General features: G+C 39.5%; 3 protein-coding genes across 4 annotated transcripts; all 3 read right to left on the bottom strand.

Moving 5' to 3' along the window:
• Positions 1–379: 379 nt before the first annotated feature.
• mtdha (metadherin a) lies at positions 380–8,083 on the bottom strand. Of its 2 annotated transcripts, none has more exons than XM_010730460.3 (12): positions 7,638–8,083; positions 6,450–6,548; positions 6,083–6,194; positions 5,660–5,827; positions 5,305–5,355; positions 4,950–5,123; positions 4,247–4,327; positions 4,012–4,080; positions 3,713–3,840; positions 3,269–3,379; positions 3,107–3,182; positions 380–2,920 (listed from the first exon to the last, which is right to left on the bottom strand). In XM_010730460.3, exons 1-12 carry the CDS (start codon positions 7,986–7,988, stop codon positions 2,853–2,855), a joined length of 1,488 nt encoding a protein of 495 aa, XP_010728762.1. In that variant the 5' UTR covers positions 7,989–8,083; the 3' UTR covers positions 380–2,852. The 2 variants fall into 2 exon arrangements, with proteins under 2 accessions (XP_010728762.1, XP_010728764.1); XM_010730462.3 differs by having other exon boundaries at positions 4,247–4,324; positions 7,638–8,081.
• A 181-nt stretch (positions 8,084–8,264) lies between these two features.
• On the bottom strand, positions 8,265–13,961 carry rrm2b (ribonucleotide reductase M2 b). Its single transcript, XM_010730463.3, has 9 exons — positions 13,779–13,961; positions 12,885–13,049; positions 12,449–12,565; positions 12,200–12,333; positions 10,865–10,959; positions 10,621–10,754; positions 10,414–10,518; positions 9,113–9,226; positions 8,265–8,888 (listed from the first exon to the last, which is right to left on the bottom strand). The coding sequence occupies exons 1-9, from the start codon at positions 13,824–13,826 to the stop codon at positions 8,736–8,738; spliced, it is 1,065 nt and encodes a 354-aa protein (XP_010728765.2). The 5' UTR covers positions 13,827–13,961; the 3' UTR covers positions 8,265–8,735.
• Positions 13,962–14,135: 174 nt separating this feature from the next.
• LOC104918650 (nuclear transport factor 2-like) lies at positions 14,136–16,700 on the bottom strand. The gene is made up of 5 exons (XM_010730464.3): positions 16,546–16,700; positions 15,531–15,651; positions 15,176–15,247; positions 14,922–15,020; positions 14,136–14,458 (listed from the first exon to the last, which is right to left on the bottom strand). The coding sequence occupies exons 2-5, from the start codon at positions 15,633–15,635 to the stop codon at positions 14,342–14,344; spliced, it is 393 nt and encodes a 130-aa protein (XP_010728766.1). The 5' UTR covers positions 15,636–15,651; positions 16,546–16,700; the 3' UTR covers positions 14,136–14,341.
• Between the last annotated feature and the right edge of the window lie 110 nt (positions 16,701–16,810).

Here is a 16,810-nt window from a genome sequence, read left to right as displayed (position 1 = left end):
CAGAGACAGTGTTTGGTTTGTCCATTCTGGGCTACTGTAAAAATGCATGGAATCCATGGGAGAGGACGTGCTTCCTTTGTAGATCTGCCAAGAGATGTCACTAACTCTTACACACTGGACCTTTAACACTTTAATTACTTATTATTATTTAGTCAGAGAAGAGCATGTCAGTGAAGTACTGAAGCTTCAATGCATCTGTGAACACAAACCTATATGTAAAGTCAATGTCATTTTAAAAATATTTTATCATTAAGTCCTGCTTTTAGATGTCTTTTAGCTATCACCAAATGTGAATAGCCTGAAAAAGAATATACCTCATATACCTCAGAAAATACTAGGTTTGTCATTAGAAACAAAAAAATTGATTTCTACGACAATGTGATATCAAGCAGTTCTCATTTATTTTTCATTTATACCAAACAGACATAGAAACATCATTTGTATCTCCTTATTAAACAAAATCATTCACATAACCAATTTCTAGAGACAAGTATATAAATACATTGATTGAATCAATTTGAATCATCAGTAAAAATTAAACCAGACAACATATTATTTTGTTCTATCAGGTCTAACAACACCAGCTGATCAACACCTTGAAGCACTGAGGCTCTTTGCCTACCAACAACAGACTCATGTTAATGTCTGCTAAACTGGATGCTCACAAAAAAAAAATCTGAAACTCGTCTCATTAAAAAAAGCCATTACAGTATATACACTGAGTGGTACTCCAGGACCAAGTACTAACAGTTGAAGCAATAAAATCATTCTTTTTATTTCATGTACACAAGTACTATTATCAAAGTCATGCAAGATGAAATTAATTTCTGACATCAAAACTTGCAACTGGAAACTAGAAAAAGGATGCCAATGCACTTTCTATACAACTACAGGTTAAGGCAATGGAATTAAATTCCTTTTATATATATGTGTAAGTGTGTGTGTGTTGTTTAAAACCAACTTTGATGTGGAATTAAAGCTGCTCCGTATATCATATGTTTATGTATGTCTTCATTCTCAATTTGTCAAAAACAAAACAAAACAAATTATCTCCCCCATCATACATCCTGGAAGTCAGGTACAAACCTAAAAAAGTTACACAATTCACATTCCGCAAAAAGGTAGAAAAACAATTCATCGACATCAGAAGGAACTTAGTACAGCCTTTTTGCACAGTGCAATCACAGAAATGGAAAAGCCCTTACGATCTGTACATATGGCGTGGCTTTTTCTAGCACAAGAACCGGAAGAGAAATGTTTTTTAAAGATCACGTAGAGTGCAGAATAGACAATCAAGTCTCTAGAAAAAAAAAATCAACGCACAGTCTATTTAGATAAAGACAGACATGACCAGAATGATAAAAGTAGAGGGACAACACTTAATAGTGCTACTGCTTTATGGGATAATCCCACCACTCCTCTGCTTCACATTACAGCGCCTCCTGGTGGTTCATACCAGTTCGGTGTTCTCGACATAAATTACCAGTGTGGATCCAGAATCAGTTTACAAAGTCCAGATTTAAAGTTTAGCGTCCTCTTTGAAACAATTATCTGATCCATAATCAATACATCAGTCATTGTTTTCTGTAGTTTCAACAAAACAGATTGAATACACTGCTTCAGTGCAGAGCTACACCTCTCCCCACAGCTCTGAAGCTCAGACAGCAGTGTATTTAACCAGATTAACCAGACAGTAAAAATGTTTGGAACACGCCGTCACAGGGGTGGACCGTAAGAGATGGAGTTCTCTGTGGGAGACGTTGTGAATACACACTACTGCAACGGACGTTGAATTCAACCTGAACACAGCTGCCATTCTTCATTACTTGAGAGATTTTTTTGGGAAATATCACATTAAAAAGGACAGGCCAATCTATCTTAACACAACACTAACATGCATTTTGTGTATTGAAAGAGTTACAGGTTGCTGAAAACATTTCTTCTTTGCAGCGATACCTTAACAGAGAGACTGCACTGTAAGAAATTGGGTACAAGATGCACTTTTAGTGTGGAAAAATGCAGTCTTATGTTCAGCTCAATATGATAGGAAGCTTCAGCAATGTGAAAATAAGCCAAATCAAGTGCGTTCCTTTATCCCAGGACGAATCACTCACACCTGATCCCAGGAGCCCAATGAGGGGTTTTTGTACAAAACAGTCATAAGTTTTGCTAACAATAACTTGGTTAAAGACTGTGCACGACATGAGAAATGTGGATTTTTTTTTCTCATTTCTTACATTGTGGTCGCTCTGTGTGGGTATCACTTGACCAATATTTGGTCATCGAGTGATATTAGGGTGGTTCTAGCACATACTAACTCTTTCAATGAGCATCTGAGCATTGTACCAAGACAGACTTGATAGAAATCTGAACCTATCCTGATCTGAGAGCAGTCCTCAGCAGCAGCAAGGTAAACAAAACAAAGTGCAAGATTCTGGGGGACAAAAACACGTGTGTCCGCTTGTTACTTTTTAAACACACACACAAGACATATTTTTGGGTTAACAATTATAAACATACACTCTTGGAGAGGGGGAGAAACACTTTTGATGCCATAAAAAAATAATGACATGAACATGTACCTCCACTGCAAGCCTAACTCCTCTGAAACTCCACTCTGGTTGCAGTGTAGCAAATAGTGCAAATTAGTTTTAAGATCTGAGTCCATAGGACTATATTTCATAACTGTATTTAGCCAAGCAGGTGAAATCCACTGCTTTTTTTCCCCCTTTTTGTTTTGGTAACTGATAAACTGTTGATGTATCTCAGAAAGAAACTGTACCTGGTAATTATTGCATGTGACACGTTTAACAATCATTTGCATATGCTTTGTATAGACCTGTGATGTGACTTCATGTCTCCCTTCTGACCTTTTTCTTCTGGGAGGGCTTCGGAGGCTCCACGGTCTGCTCAGTCTTCTCTGTAGTAGATTGAAAAAGAAAAATAAGGACGTTGTAGTTTGAACCATCCCTGTTTAAACCATTTTGAACACATAAAATACAGTATTATAAGAAATGTGTGGACAGTTATGAATAATTATTACTATATAGTATCTGTCAGAATATTTATTTGTGCTGTATGAGTGAGTCTGAGATGTTAAACCTACTCTGAGCAGAGGATATGCTAGGATTCTGCTTTTTGGAGCCCAGCACAGGAAGCTCTTGGGGTGCTGTGGTCGCCGCCTACAATCAAACAAATGCAATGACATTACCGAAACAGTTTTATACTTTCGTACAAGACATTAATGTGATGTTTTTTATGTCCTTGCCTGAGCCTCGGATGCAGCCTCCTCTTCTGTCTTCTTCTTCTTTTTCCTCTTCTTCTTGGATTTGGCTGCTCCGCCGGACAGATCCTCAGTGTCCTTCTCATCCTCGGACACCTTCCATAACAGAAAACAGACATTCAAGTTATTTAAAGTTTAGAATACTAAGTTCTGGAGTTCTGGCAGCAGTAATACCCATGGCAGAAACATCTTAAGAGGTTCTTTGTGGAATGGACACCACATGAATATATGAATCATCAAAGGGATCAAAAGCGTTTTGTTGCTAACATCTTGGCCTTTGAGTCGCTTCTTTTATGATGTGCTAAAAAAAAAAAAATCTGAATATAAATTATAAAAAGCTTTCTAATGTTATTAAGCATAGCCTTTCATAAATGTTTTAGAAATGTCAGGAGTGATTAACCATGTTGGGTGGATGAGTGTTAGTGAAACCTTGTTAGGGGCAGGCTGTTCCTTCGGTGGAGGCGCTGCTGTCACCAACATGGGGGGTTCTTCGTAGTTTCCCCAGTGCTCTGATGGGGCATTCCAGTCAGAGCTTGGGTCCACTGATGCAATCCCATCTTTTAAAAAAATGACATCAACAGGATAACAGTTAGACAGACGTAACAAACTCAAGTCTAATTTAGTTGTCTAAGTTTCATCTCACAGAATTATTGGCAGCTTCTACATTATTGAAATGATCTGGAGTTATTTAGAAGGGTATGTTATGTGGAAGGAGCTGAAATACTCACTGAATCCAGACCATTCATCATTAGCAGGCTGGTTCTCCCACTGCAGCTCCATTGAATTTGAGATTGGGTCTAAGAGAGACAGACAGTGATTGAGAAAAAGAGAGGTAAAAAAGTTGACCAGTCATTGGTGCTATAGAAGTAGTTGTTGAAGTAAAGTAGAAAAACTACATGAGGCATTCTTCAGATTACACATCCTGCATGTAAAGTCCGGTTTGTGTCACATCACAATACCAACCTGTGGTGTTTCGTCCAAGCATTGAGAAAGTCACAGGGTTGAGATCAGTCTTCATCCGGCCATCGATGCCAGTCCATGCTGCTGGCAAGGGCACACAGAAACACAGATTATATGTTTGGAACGCTGGCAAACAAACAGCGGAGATCAGATTTGGATATCAAGGACTACTTTTCTATCTTCCTAGAACTGGTGTGCTGCCATTCATTCAGTTACAGTACCAAATCACCTTCAGTTGATTTAATAAAATGTAAACACAAGGCTTTAATTGTATCCAGATTTCAGTGCTTACATGTGACAGCTGCTCTGTGGTTTGCTGTTTACAGTCAATCTTGATATGACAAGCGTCTTTGCCAGAGAATAACCCCTCAAGGTACGTCGCCCTATTAAATCAAATCTTTTATTTTGTGTGTCTTTGTTGAGGCAGCGGTTGTTTTTAATTCAGACTTTCGCCACCCGCTCACATAACCACTTCACAAATGTTAACAATGCCATTCTTACTCATCTTTATGATATCACTTCAGCTCAGCAGATGGCTCAGTTGGATACAGTATTTGTTACTATAGTCTAACCTCAAAGTCAACATTTAATTACAAATCCAATGTTCTGAGCAGAGCCGAACAATAAAGAAAAAAAAAAACTCACTGTCCACTATCAATATCTATATTTTTTGCATAAAATGTGTGCACCCAGACTGATATGCTACCTTGGGTATCCTGTGCCCAGGACTGACGTTTAGGTGGGGCCCTGTAATGTGAAGCTGTGGAAATGGCACTCCACTTGGGTCCCTCCACAGAACCCATCTGTCCTGGGATCTTCACAGAAATGTCAGCCCAGCCTCCGCCGTTGACTGAAGGCTCCTCTCTCCAGCTGGAGGTCACTGAGGAGGTAGACATTGGGGGAAAACAGGGAGTCAGAGTTGTAGTGATAACCTTCAGTCTGGCAAATTCTGTATTTTAGACCAAAATGTATATCCCCCATCTTATCTCGATGATAGAGAAAACTATTAAATAGTTTTCCCATCACAATCACACAAAATAATGCTTAAGCTTTGTCTTTACCAGCTCCACTGGCTGCATCCCCTTTTCCAGTGGCTCTTGCATGCAGAGACTCTGAAACAATGTGGAGAAAAATGATGCTTGAGTAACATATTACAAAAGTAATAATATTACTGTACAGTTCTGGATAGAATACTAAATACACATTAAGGAGCTAACATACAATGTTGGACGTGGTAAGCATATACTGTATAGTATAGCACAGTATATGCTTAGCTCTGTTAACATTGTATGTAATATTGACAGAGCTAAGCATATACCGTATAGCGTGCTAATGCTTAGCTCTGTCAATAGTGAATGTTTAATAAATGTTCATCACACTTCCCCACGTTCTAACAGGTGCTAGAAACATGAATACCATGGTTTCCTCTGTTCTTCTTGGTGTTGGTGGGTGCTGTGGTTACACGTGCCTCCACATTTGCCTTTGAAGCATCCACCCCTCCTGGGCTACCAGAGTCCTCAGAGCCCTTGTCCTTCCTGCGCTGCTGCTTCTTCTCTCGGTTGCTGACTTTGGTCTCCCATGCACCTGGTGGACACAAAAAAAAATATCACATGGTTACAGAAGGTGATGTGGTGTGTCCAAGGCAATGAATACTCAGTATTTAAGATGCTTCATTGCAGATGCAATTTAGTACGACAACAGGAAAACTGAATGAGTGTAATCACTGAGGTAAGATCAAGTGAGTTATACATGCTGAAAACATGAAGGGTGTGAAACCAAAAAGTCTGTTTAAAAATGAGAAGTAATTGTGAAATTTCCCCGACCACAGTTGAGCCTTACCATCGTCAGGTTCCTTCCCATCGTTTGTAGACACATGTTGAACGGGTTTCACGTCTGTCTTGGGTTTCTTCTTGTTCTTTTTCACCTGCACTGGGGCCTGTACCTCACGTACCTGTGAGGAATCAATGTTACAGTGAAGTTTGCAGTTAAAAAAAACAAACATGCTTTACTCATGAAAATCAAACATTTTTGCCCCTTAAAGCCACGCCACACTAACAAGAAGTGACAGTGGGGTTTCAAAAAAAAAAACATGACACATGATAGAACATAACTGACTCAAGAAACACTCGTGACTGCTCTGCCTAATAACAACTACCACTATCCGTTTCAGGTTCAGTCAGTGTTGGCAGCAGCTGCTCACACATACCTTCTCAGTTTTGATAGGTGGGGCTAACTTGGAAACAACGTCAGTCACTTTAATTTCCTCCTGAGCTACAGCCACAGGCTGTCCGTTGGATTGATTCTTCTGAGGGAGAGAAGCAAACATCAGATAAACAACATGTTGATGATCCAGTAATATAGCAGACATTAAGAGATACTTTATTAATCCCTCAACGGGGAAACTCTTTTTTCACTCTGTTTTATTTCCATGCATTTTTAACCCAGAACACACACACATGCCATACAAGGGCTCATAGACATGCAATGTGGAGAGAGATGGTGGAGTGATGGGCAGCCAGCCAGAGCAGCGCCCTGCGAGCACTTGGGGGGGATCGGTGCCTTGCTCAAGGGAACCTCTCCAGCTACCAGTCCACCTTCATGGACTGAGCTACTGCCGCCCCAAACTTCCATAAAGTCTGTTCATTTTTTTTCCTTTAAAGAACAATCTAACTACCTTTCAATTTCAAGACTAATATTTACAACACATCTACATATGTACAATATTCCAATAACCTTCTACATGAGCACACATTTATTCAAAGTAAACATTAACTTTCATATGTAAAACTCTAAAAACCACATCCATTTGGTGTTTTTTTAACGTTTGCATGACTGATTACACCCTGACTTCAAGTAACATTTAACAGCAAACGCAGTCAGAACTTTTGTTTCTGAGAATTCAACACTGCTGACTGAATAACAGCTGTCTGCAGATGTGTGAAGAGCATGCCATTTCCTGTTAGAAAATGTACTAATTGGATGTGAAGGAAGGCTTTATGCTTATATATATTTATATAAGTGTAAGTGCTGTAACAGCATCATTTTAGCTGTCAATACTGGTTTATTATATTTATGTGTTATGTTTATATACTTGACTATACCCGCACAGCTGGTTAGCATAGTCTGGCACCGTGATTCATTGCATATTTAACTCGCGCTAAATGGTTCATTTGTGCCGTGCTGGCAGCGGGGCACGGGTTAGTTTCATTCACACCGTGTAAACACAGTGAGCTTTAACGCTAATGCTAGTTAAATGCTGGTATATGAGCTAGCTATGTTGGCTAACTAATAAAATAACAATGAGCTAGCTGACGCTAACTGGACACTTAATTGCTTCCAGCCACGTCAGTGAACAGACGCGCTTCTTTTACGCGCTTTGCGCTCTCTACTGTACCTTTTCAAGCGTTTTCTTTTTGTTCCTCTTCTTCTGTTCTTCTGGTTTCGTAGTTTTAGCCACACCGGCCTTGTCAGGCTCACATCTGCCTTGTTGTGTGACAGGGGATCCCCGCTTTTTCCCGACGAGCAGTCCGCCGCAGACGGCGGCCCAGGACAGACCGAGCAGCAGCAGCAGTCCCACCGCGGCCGTAGACAGGATGACCCACGTCGGGTACAGCTCGGGTTTCAGACCCAAATCCACACCGAACTGAGCCCGAACATACCCTTGTCCCGAAGACAGGGCTTCCTTCAAACGGCTGGAAAGCAGCTCGGCGTTTTTCAGCGCAAAAGCTTGAAAGTCTCCAGCCATCTTTTCCAAATAGCGACAACGCGAGCTAACTGTTAGCTCTCATTGCCAGCAGCATCCGTGTGCTAACGGAGGAGTGGCTAATCAAATCTGACCGTTTGGAGAAATCTCAGTAAAATTACAAACGGCAATAAATCAGTCAATAAATACGACTTTATTGTGACTGTTTAAAAGTCAGCCATGTCAGCTAGATTCAGAGCTTTGGTCATAAATCATGTAGTTGAACCAGGCTTATAACCAGTCAACTACATTTGAAACAAATAGGATAATAATCAGAAATACAATTCAATTACAAAATATTTTATTGTATGTTAAAAATAACAAAACGTTAAAACAGGCGTACCATAGAAACCCATAGCCCTACCCGCAGACTTAAACTTTTATTACTATTAAATATTTGTAGATATTAACCATCTCCAGATGTCCAATGAGGTAGAGAATAATCGCTCCCACCACCCCTCATATGCCTGTCTGGTAGAATATCATGGCCCAAAACAGCCATGAGCAGTATGAAAGGTCCATTTATTAACCTTATTCCACTTTGCAAACTATACTGGCTGCTAATAAACTCAATGTGTAATATCCAGTTGTCAGAAATATGTTGGGAAGAGTGCATCTTTGACCTATGTTAACCTGTTAATGATGGTATTGTAACAAGGCTATAGAGTTTTTTAACCAATAACTGCTTAAACAAAATAAATAAATAGCTCAAGTGTAACAAATATGTAACAGATACAAGACATTTCTGCTTCAGAAGTCTGCATCCAGAGTGAATTCACAGTCCCTCATGCTTGACATAACTCCAAATTTCTGATACTCTGCAACTCTTTTCTCGAAGAAGTTGGTTTTCCCCTCGAGTGAAATGGACTCCATGAAGTCAAATGGATTTTCAGCTTGGTATACCTTGAATTAAAGAGGAAAAAGAGTTACTGTACTAAAATTTCACAGAACATATGTTTTTACATTAATTTCTTTGGTCAGCCAAAGTATAAAGCATCCGTTATTATGGTCATTTTCACAAGGACTATGGCTTTTATATTAAGGGTCCTCTGCCTTTACACAAATGTGACTAGAGTATAAATCGGCTTTCATTTTATCTATTTTTAGGACCATTTATATACAATTACCTTAGCCAGTCCAAGGTCAGTGAGAAGCCGGTCAGCGACAAACTCAATGTACTGCTTCATCAGACAGCAGTTCATTCCAATGAGATCCACCGGCAAGGCCTCTGTCAAAAACTCCTACAGCACCAAATGTGATATTTTTATAAACAGTATGCACAGGACTGGTATGGCCAGTCCTTTAAAATTATGTTATTATTGATTTATTCCAATATATGGAAAGTAACAGTAAAACAAACCAAGCAGACACAGTTAGCTCCATAAGTATTTCAACAGTGCAACCATATTCTGCTCTGTACACCACCACAATGGATTTGAAATAAAACCATTAGTAGGTGTTTTAGGTGCAAATCAATAGGACTCTCCAACAGGTCGGCATATCTGCATCAAAAACCATGATAAGACTTCACCAGAATAACTGCAGAGGGTTTATCACAAGATACAAATGACTTATAAAACTGGAGAAGCCAAGAATTACCTCAAAAAACCTCAACAAGATCATGTGAACTGAAGAGCCACAGATAAATCAGAGTAGTGGAAAGAAGACAGTGTGGAGGAGAAAAGGAATTATCCTATACATACTGTCTCACCTGTAAAACATGCTGGAGGTAATGTTAGCTAATAAGCATGTGAAGTTGCCAGTAGAACTGGCTCCCTCATATCTATTGATGATTGATGCTCAGGTTAAACTCAGAGCTTCAAATATAACTGCACGGTGCTTTACACTGCAGCAGGACAATGACCCAAAGCATACTGCCAAAGAGACCACAGACTTTTTCCAAGACCAGAGAGTGGAATGTTCTTGGATGGCCAAATCAATCACCTGACCTAGACGGTACAGAGCGTGCATTTCACATGATCGAGGCAAAAAGCCCTTGAATCAAGCAGGAATTGAAGACGGAATCCTAGCAGACCATCACCAGGGAAGAAACGCCACATCGGGTGATGTCTATGGGTCACTCACTGCAGCCAAGTATTAAAGCATTATACATGACATTTTAATTTAACATTGTGTTAATTTGTCCATTTACTTTTGGTACCATGAAATCTGGGTTCTGGGTTGTAGTGGGCAGAAATGAGACATTACTGATGTGAGATCTCTGAATTAAGTGTTACTAATGCAACCAGATTAGATTCTATTAATTCGCATTTTCATTGTTTAATTTCAAATCCACTGTGTGTACAGAGCCAAGATAACAAAACCTGTCACTGTCCAAATACCTGTGGAGCTAAATGTATACCGTCTGTTACAACAATTTATAGTGTGTAGTCTGTTGAGAGTACCCCCCCCCCCAACACTTGCTGACCTGCTCGATGCTAACAGCTTTGGTGATGATGTCTTTCACCCGGTCCTCTGATGGCTTCTTCACCAGGTAGCTGTACAGCAGGCACGCAAAGTTACAGTGCAAGCCCTACGAAACACATCAATATATACATATGTCAGAGACATGACAATATTTGAGTCCTTTTGACAGATTAATCCATGTGCATTGTTGTTTATGATTTCATCTCACCTCATCCCTGCTAATCAGCTCATTGGAGAAGGTAAGACCGGGCATTAGCCCTCTCTTCTTGAGCCAATAGATGGCAGCGAATGAGCCTGAGAAGAAGATACCCTCCACTGCTGCGAAAGCCACGAGTCTCTCCCCTGCGGGCAAAGTGTAAATTAACCATAGATAAATAGAAAATTCCTTTAGGCAAGATTTTCCTCATTATTATATGATTTACATGATGTTTTGAATGTGGTGTCTTCCTTACCAAATGTGGATTTGCTGTCGTTTATCCACTGGATTGCCCAGTCTGCTTTTCGTTTCACATAAGGCATGGTCTGAATGGCATTGAATAAGTACTCCCTGAAACACACAATTTATAAAATATGACTTATATTCTTAGCTTTAAATCTATAGCCTTAGCATAACAAATACAGCACCTATGAAAAGTACTCACTCCTTTTTTTTTATTGAGACCTACCAGTAATTACATTTTTTGGCAAATCTATTAAATAAACACAATAGTGGAAGGCTTGTGAAGGTAGAGAGTAAAATAAATGCAGCAAAATACACACTGTGAAACAATAAAACATGAACAGCTTGTTGAGGCTCTGAAATTGTTGACTTCCTAGTCAACTTCCTAGTTACGTTGAAGCAGCTGCAGCTGGGAATGCAACAGAAATCACCACAAAGTGGTGTAAAATTGGTGATGAACAGGTGCAAGTGTTACAGTTTGTTTGGAGTCTTTAGAAGATTAGATATATGAGGAAAGTTTACCTGTATATGACTATGCACTTGCTCCAAAAGCACTGAGGTTGAGGCACATAATCGTCACCATCGAACCATTACACGCCATAGCAATGATTTTACCATTACCATTGTTTAAACTGTTTTGAGCACAATTTCAATACTCTGATGTCATTTTAAGCTACAAAATATGCATGTCTGAGCTTATCTAAACTGATCATTTTACAAAATTCTCCTTTCACCAGAAACCTTCTTGCATGTAAGTTTGTAAGAGGCATCAGAAGTGAGTGACCTAAAAGAAAACTTACAAACGACTCCACCAACCTGTCAAATGTGGATGAAGGACATTTTTTACTTTATCAATATGGAGAAAATTTGCTGCACACTGAGAGGTTCATCGTCTTCTTTCAGGAGAACATGGGGACCATTTTGTGAATATGCGAAGAAATTGACTTTTCCTAACATCCCGAACTGACAAACAATCTCTTGTACATTTTCTGATCTGTTTTTAATGCCATACTTCCTACAGTTGTGTGTGATTGTTCTCTATAATGTGCCTTTAACAACGGCCATCTATGTAGCTGTCTAACTCTTCATTCTGTATAGGTGATAGGTTTTTTTGTTTTTTTGTTTTTTGTTGTTGTTGTTTTGTTTTTTGTTTATTTGCTTGTTTTTTTATTATTGTTTGTTTATATATTTATACACAAGTGTCTTGTACATTATTTGTTTTTATCTGAGTTTAGTGATAATGATAATGAGAAACTTGATACTTGCTTTCTTATAGCTGTCATTTATGTGTTTGAAAATTCAAACAAACAAAGTTGGGGGGGAAAAAAAAAACAACTTACAAACTAACCTCTCATTTAGGTCCATGATGTAAGTGTTGATGAGCATGCTGTACATCTCTGAATGAACAGTCTCTATAAGCATCTGGAAGCTGTAGAAGGATCGTGCTTCAGGGACCTGCACCTCCTGACAGAACCTCTGTACCTGTTAGGTAAGACATAAAGACAAATACAAAAATAGTACATTATATTATAAAAGCGTCATCTTCAGACTTTCTGGGTATTTTTTATCGATGTGACATCGCTCTGACCCCTCTCACCAAATTCTCACTGACGATACCATCGCTTGCAGCAAAGAAGGCCAGGACGTGGGAGATGAAGTGCTTCTCATCGGGTTTCAAACGGTCCCAGTGTGCCAAGTCTTTGGAGAGATCAACCTGAAAGACACAAGATATTTTCACTGATGACAGACAGAGGCGCTTCTTTGAAATTGGGGCAGCAACACGTAAATATGTCTTTGTAGAAATCAGTATAGCATAGCATATATCATATTTGTTATTTTTGTTACTTCAGTACTATTTAATTTACCTTAAAGACACATACTGTAAAGTCTGTATTCTCCTAAATATACACTTTGCCAGTGAAACCTCATTCACTTTCGCTTCAAGTGAAATGACTGATTCCTTCCCCCTAAAGACAGCCGGTGAAACACCAGAATAACAGGCATTGCCCGCTACTATAAAAACTGATACCCACTTCCTCCACCGTCCAGAATGACGCCTGTGCTTGCTTGTACATCTTCCAAATGTCAGGGTACCGGATGGGGAAGACGACAAACCGTCTTGGGTTTTCCCGGAGCAAAGGTTCGTCTTGTGTCTCTGAAGCATTTTGGCAGTCTGGGTCTTTGTCTTTTAAGCCATTCTAGAATGATCCAGAGGACAGTTAGTCAACAAAAATGAAGTACATTTGACATTTTCAAAAGAGCTAGAGCTCTTTAATTAAACAATAAGAAGAAAGTAAATACATTTTTACGACACATTTAATATTTATATATTATATTATATTATATTATATTATATTATATTATATTATATTATATTATATAGGGATTATAGCATTTTTAAAATGCTGAATTTGTTATTTTTCCGGCAATTATCACTTCGTTATCACTAGTATGCGAACTACGGTTTCGGACTTACACAACACATTGTGCCTTTAATTGTAGAACAGGACACTGCGCTTGCGCATTAACTCGTAACATTCTACAACAAAGGACATATTACACTTTAAATGTCCAATACGACAACGCTAATTAGACATTTGTATGGGTCGTTTTCGTAGCTGTCTGTTATTCACTCGCGTTCAGTTCAGTTTTACATTTTAACTACACTGTCTTGACGACTGCGTTATATCAACACCGTCACTAACAGTTAGCTTACATGAGCAGCCAAGGCCAGTCTTAAAGCAGCTAGAATGCTCCAAGAAATGCTTAAATTTACGACAAACCAGCTAGTTATATTTATAAAGCTGAAACGTTGACTTTCCAAAACAAAGCTGAAACATCTCCTGTTACCCAGAGGTCTCCTGAAGGCTAACACACTGATAATAAAGCATATAGGTTATTGAATTGACTGCGTTAAAACTGCTCACCGGCTCCTTAACATGGTCAGACTGCTGGTTTATCTTCATTAGATCCATTCCGTCGCTGTCATTGAGTTCGCTTCTTCGAGCTACTACTCCGTGCCATAACCTTGTGTGGATGCAGCTGGAGCTTTGTTGGTTAAACCATTTAAACTGACACCACCACAGGAGGGGTGTAGCTGAACTATATCTGTGGGTGTAGCGCCTCTAGTGCTCATACACAACACGTGCTATACCACAAAACCACATAATCTATAATAAGTAGACTTACTACTATTACTATTCACTCCCTCGTCAGTATGAGTCATTATACAGCAGCCTTTACCATGGGGGAAATGAGTGAAACAACAGAAAGGGGAACAAAGGTAGAGTAATCCAGATCAATTCTTTTATTAGACAGGAATGTAATTTAACATCATTAATACAGAAAGCAGGTGAATTGTAGACATGGAGGAATGTTGGATACAATTCCTTGTGTTTGCAAAGACAGCACGACCGTAGTATGAATTCAGAGCTGGATGTCAGTGTGTGTGTGTGTGTGTGTGTGTGTGAGAGCCAACAAATCCAGAGCACTACACTGGTATGTTGTGTATCCCCAACCGGAACACGTCGTTTGTGCAAGCCCATGAGCAGTCTTGGGACTTCAGCATAAACACTTGATGAAAGGCCATTGGTGGATCATCATCAACCTGTTGCAGGAAAAGTTTTAAGAGCACAATAATGAGAAAACATCAAACTGTAATGTTTTTATAAGTCAGCACAATCATTCGGCTGTTTAAGGCTTTCCATTTGTCCAATCAAAAAAAGATATTTAAACACTATTATAGTTGCATTTTAATGACACAAAGTCTTTCATCCTGACAGTGTAGAGGCTTCACACATGAACTTCTTTTCTTCCCCTCTGCGTTGGAAGCAGAAATAGCCATACATTACTTTTAAGTGTTTTATGTGCATCATATATTCATAGTTTGATTAGGATAGATAAAATACACTCATAGCTGGACCGGAAAACCCAGAGATTACACAGCCAGTTCAAAAGCTGCTTTGTGTTAACTCTCATCCAGGACAGCCGATGTTAGGCTGAGGGAAGCCAGGTAACTGAGATCAAAGAACCAGACTGAACTCGCTTTGTGACACAAACCCTTAACTTACCTGTAACTGTCCAAACACCATGATGAGGATACAGGAATCTACCGTGGGCTGGCAGTCTTGTTTTGTGATAATGTGCCTAATACGCTTGAAAGGCAAGCCCTGTGGATTGGAAACAGTAGTAGTAATGGACAATCACTCACACACACAAAGACGTTTAGACTGGAGGCTGCAAGTGAGCAGCCCTGCTCCTTTTACTTTTTCTTTGTTTTTGGAGGATTGTGATGAATACAAACCAAATAAGAAGAAATACTTACTACTAATTTGGCAGCAATGCCTTCTCTCCCTTGAATAGCTGTTCCTTCCCACGTCAAACAGGCATTAGCAGACTAAGAAGAAAAATGTTGACATCAAATGGATGCACACAGGAATTTATTTACCTAATTTCCCTTCGGGGATGAATAAAGTTATCCATCCATCCATCCATCTATCTATCTATCTATCTATCTATCTATCTATCTATCTATCTATCTATCTATCTATCTATCTATCTATCTATCTATCATGCATGATAGCATTTATGACAGTAAGTGTAATGGAATCTGGTTTATTAGTGTTGGTGCCACATGCTGATTTACCAACTTTATCCAAACAGACCCTGTACAAACTTACATATAGGTTACCCAGTCCCGACCTGTTGCTGTTGTCAAACTGGTTGTAATATTCTTGGACGAAGCCCTCTCCAATCGTTTGCCATATTTCTTTCTCATTAGCCATGTTTGAAGCTTCGGATCTGTTAAAAGAGAAGAGCCTGGTCAACAGCAGCAAGTCAAAAATAAACTAATAAATACATAAGCCTAAAGTCATGTTGACACTTTATGAAACACATCCTCTCACAGTCATATGTAAAAAATAAACAAGCAATGTGTGTAATGATTGTACTTAAAATGAAGACTTATACTTTAGTTACACACGCCAATTGCTTTATTAGTTACACGTTCATAACAACTGATGAGTTGAGACTACAAGGTAGCTAAGACGACTACATGTTGACCTCTGGATTGAAATATAAAGATCACCATAATTCATTATGAATGCATCATTTTGGCAAGAATCCCAACCCTCAGACATGAAAATTAATACAAAACTACGGGAAAAAATATGATTTGCGTATATATGTGAAACTAGAGATTTGATGAGAGTAGTCTATGATCCGACCAGCCACATCGTAAATAAACAAAGTAGTTTTACTTATATTTTATAATGGTAACTTTTGTTTTTTGTTTTGAATGAAACTAGCTCGTCGTGCAGACTTTGTTTGGACGTGTCGAGCTGTAACGCTAGCTATAACCTTGACGTTTTTGGTCCAAGTCACATACATTGTAAGGTTAACGGGAGCTGGATAGAGATTACTCAAATAGATAAATCACTACTGAGCGAGCCTGCAGGTCGTCAGCTCCAGGCTGAAGCCCCCGCCATGAGTTATCCCGTAACGTCTGTGGCTAACGTTACCGTTAGCATATAGATCGGCTTTTACCGGAAACGCTTCATTAATCTTTGCCTCTTAATTGGCCTTCGCTGTCATTGCTCTCAACCAAAGGGTGTTTTTTTCCAACTGGGAAAGTTGTTGCGGAGAAGCATCGAAGTGAAAAGCAGTACTTTACCGTGTCCCAAAGTTTAAGCTTACTTTTTCAAACAGCGGGCGAGCCAGCGTGGAGACCGTTCAGTCCAATCGAGGGTGATGGGGTTCCCGCTTCCTCAGAGTCATGACGGACTTATGACGCCGCTTCAGAGCTGACCAATGAACGCTAAGCCATGTCGAAATAATCGCCCTGAGCGCAGCCTGTCAGGCGCACTTCTTCCACTGTGTGCCGCCTCTAAGCCTCCCAACACGGTTGGAGTTTAGACCTGTCAATCATATACTGGAGGCGGGACTTAGAATAAGGGCAAGG

This window comes from Larimichthys crocea, chromosome XIII (assembly GCF_000972845.2).
Source record: "Larimichthys crocea isolate SSNF chromosome XIII, L_crocea_2.0, whole genome shotgun sequence".
Taxonomy (NCBI): Eukaryota; Metazoa; Chordata; class Actinopteri; family Sciaenidae; genus Larimichthys; species Larimichthys crocea.
Note: the sequence above shows the minus strand (reverse complement) of the source record. Positions and strands in the feature narration are given on the sequence as shown.

Bases quoted from the DNA above. Each gene is read 5' to 3' on its own strand.
- mtdha (XM_010730460.3), bottom strand. From the start codon at position 7,988: ATGGCTGGAGACTTTCAAGCTTTTGCGCTGAAAAACGCCGAGCTGCTT. The intron at 6,549-7,637 runs GTACAGTAGAGA...TCTCTCCCTCAG, and splicing joins AAAAGAAAACGCTTGAAAAG to AAGAATCAATCCAACGGACA. The intron at 2,921-3,106 runs GTAGGTTTAACA...AATCTACTACAG, and splicing joins TAGCATATCCTCTGCTCAGA to AGAAGACTGAGCAGACCGTG.
- rrm2b (XM_010730463.3), bottom strand. From the start codon at position 13,826: ATGGATCTAATGAAGATAAACCAGCAGTCTGACCATGTTAAGGAGCCG. The intron at 10,960-12,199 runs GTTAGTTTGTAA...TGTGTGTTTCAG, and splicing joins ATCATGGACCTAAATGAGAG to GGAGTACTTATTCAATGCCA. The intron at 8,889-9,112 runs GTAATTGTATAT...CTTTAATTCAAG, and splicing joins CTGACCTTGGACTGGCTAAG to GTATACCAAGCTGAAAATCC.
- LOC104918650 (XM_010730464.3), bottom strand. From the start codon at position 15,635: ATGGCTAATGAGAAAGAAATATGGCAAACGATTGGAGAGGGCTTCGTC. The intron at 15,248-15,530 runs GTAAGTTTGTAC...TTTTCTTCTTAG, and splicing joins CGGGACTGGGTAACCTATAT to TCTGCTAATGCCTGTTTGAC. The intron at 15,021-15,175 runs GTAAGTATTTCT...TCCAATCCACAG, and splicing joins GCATTGCTGCCAAATTAGTA to GGCTTGCCTTTCAAGCGTAT.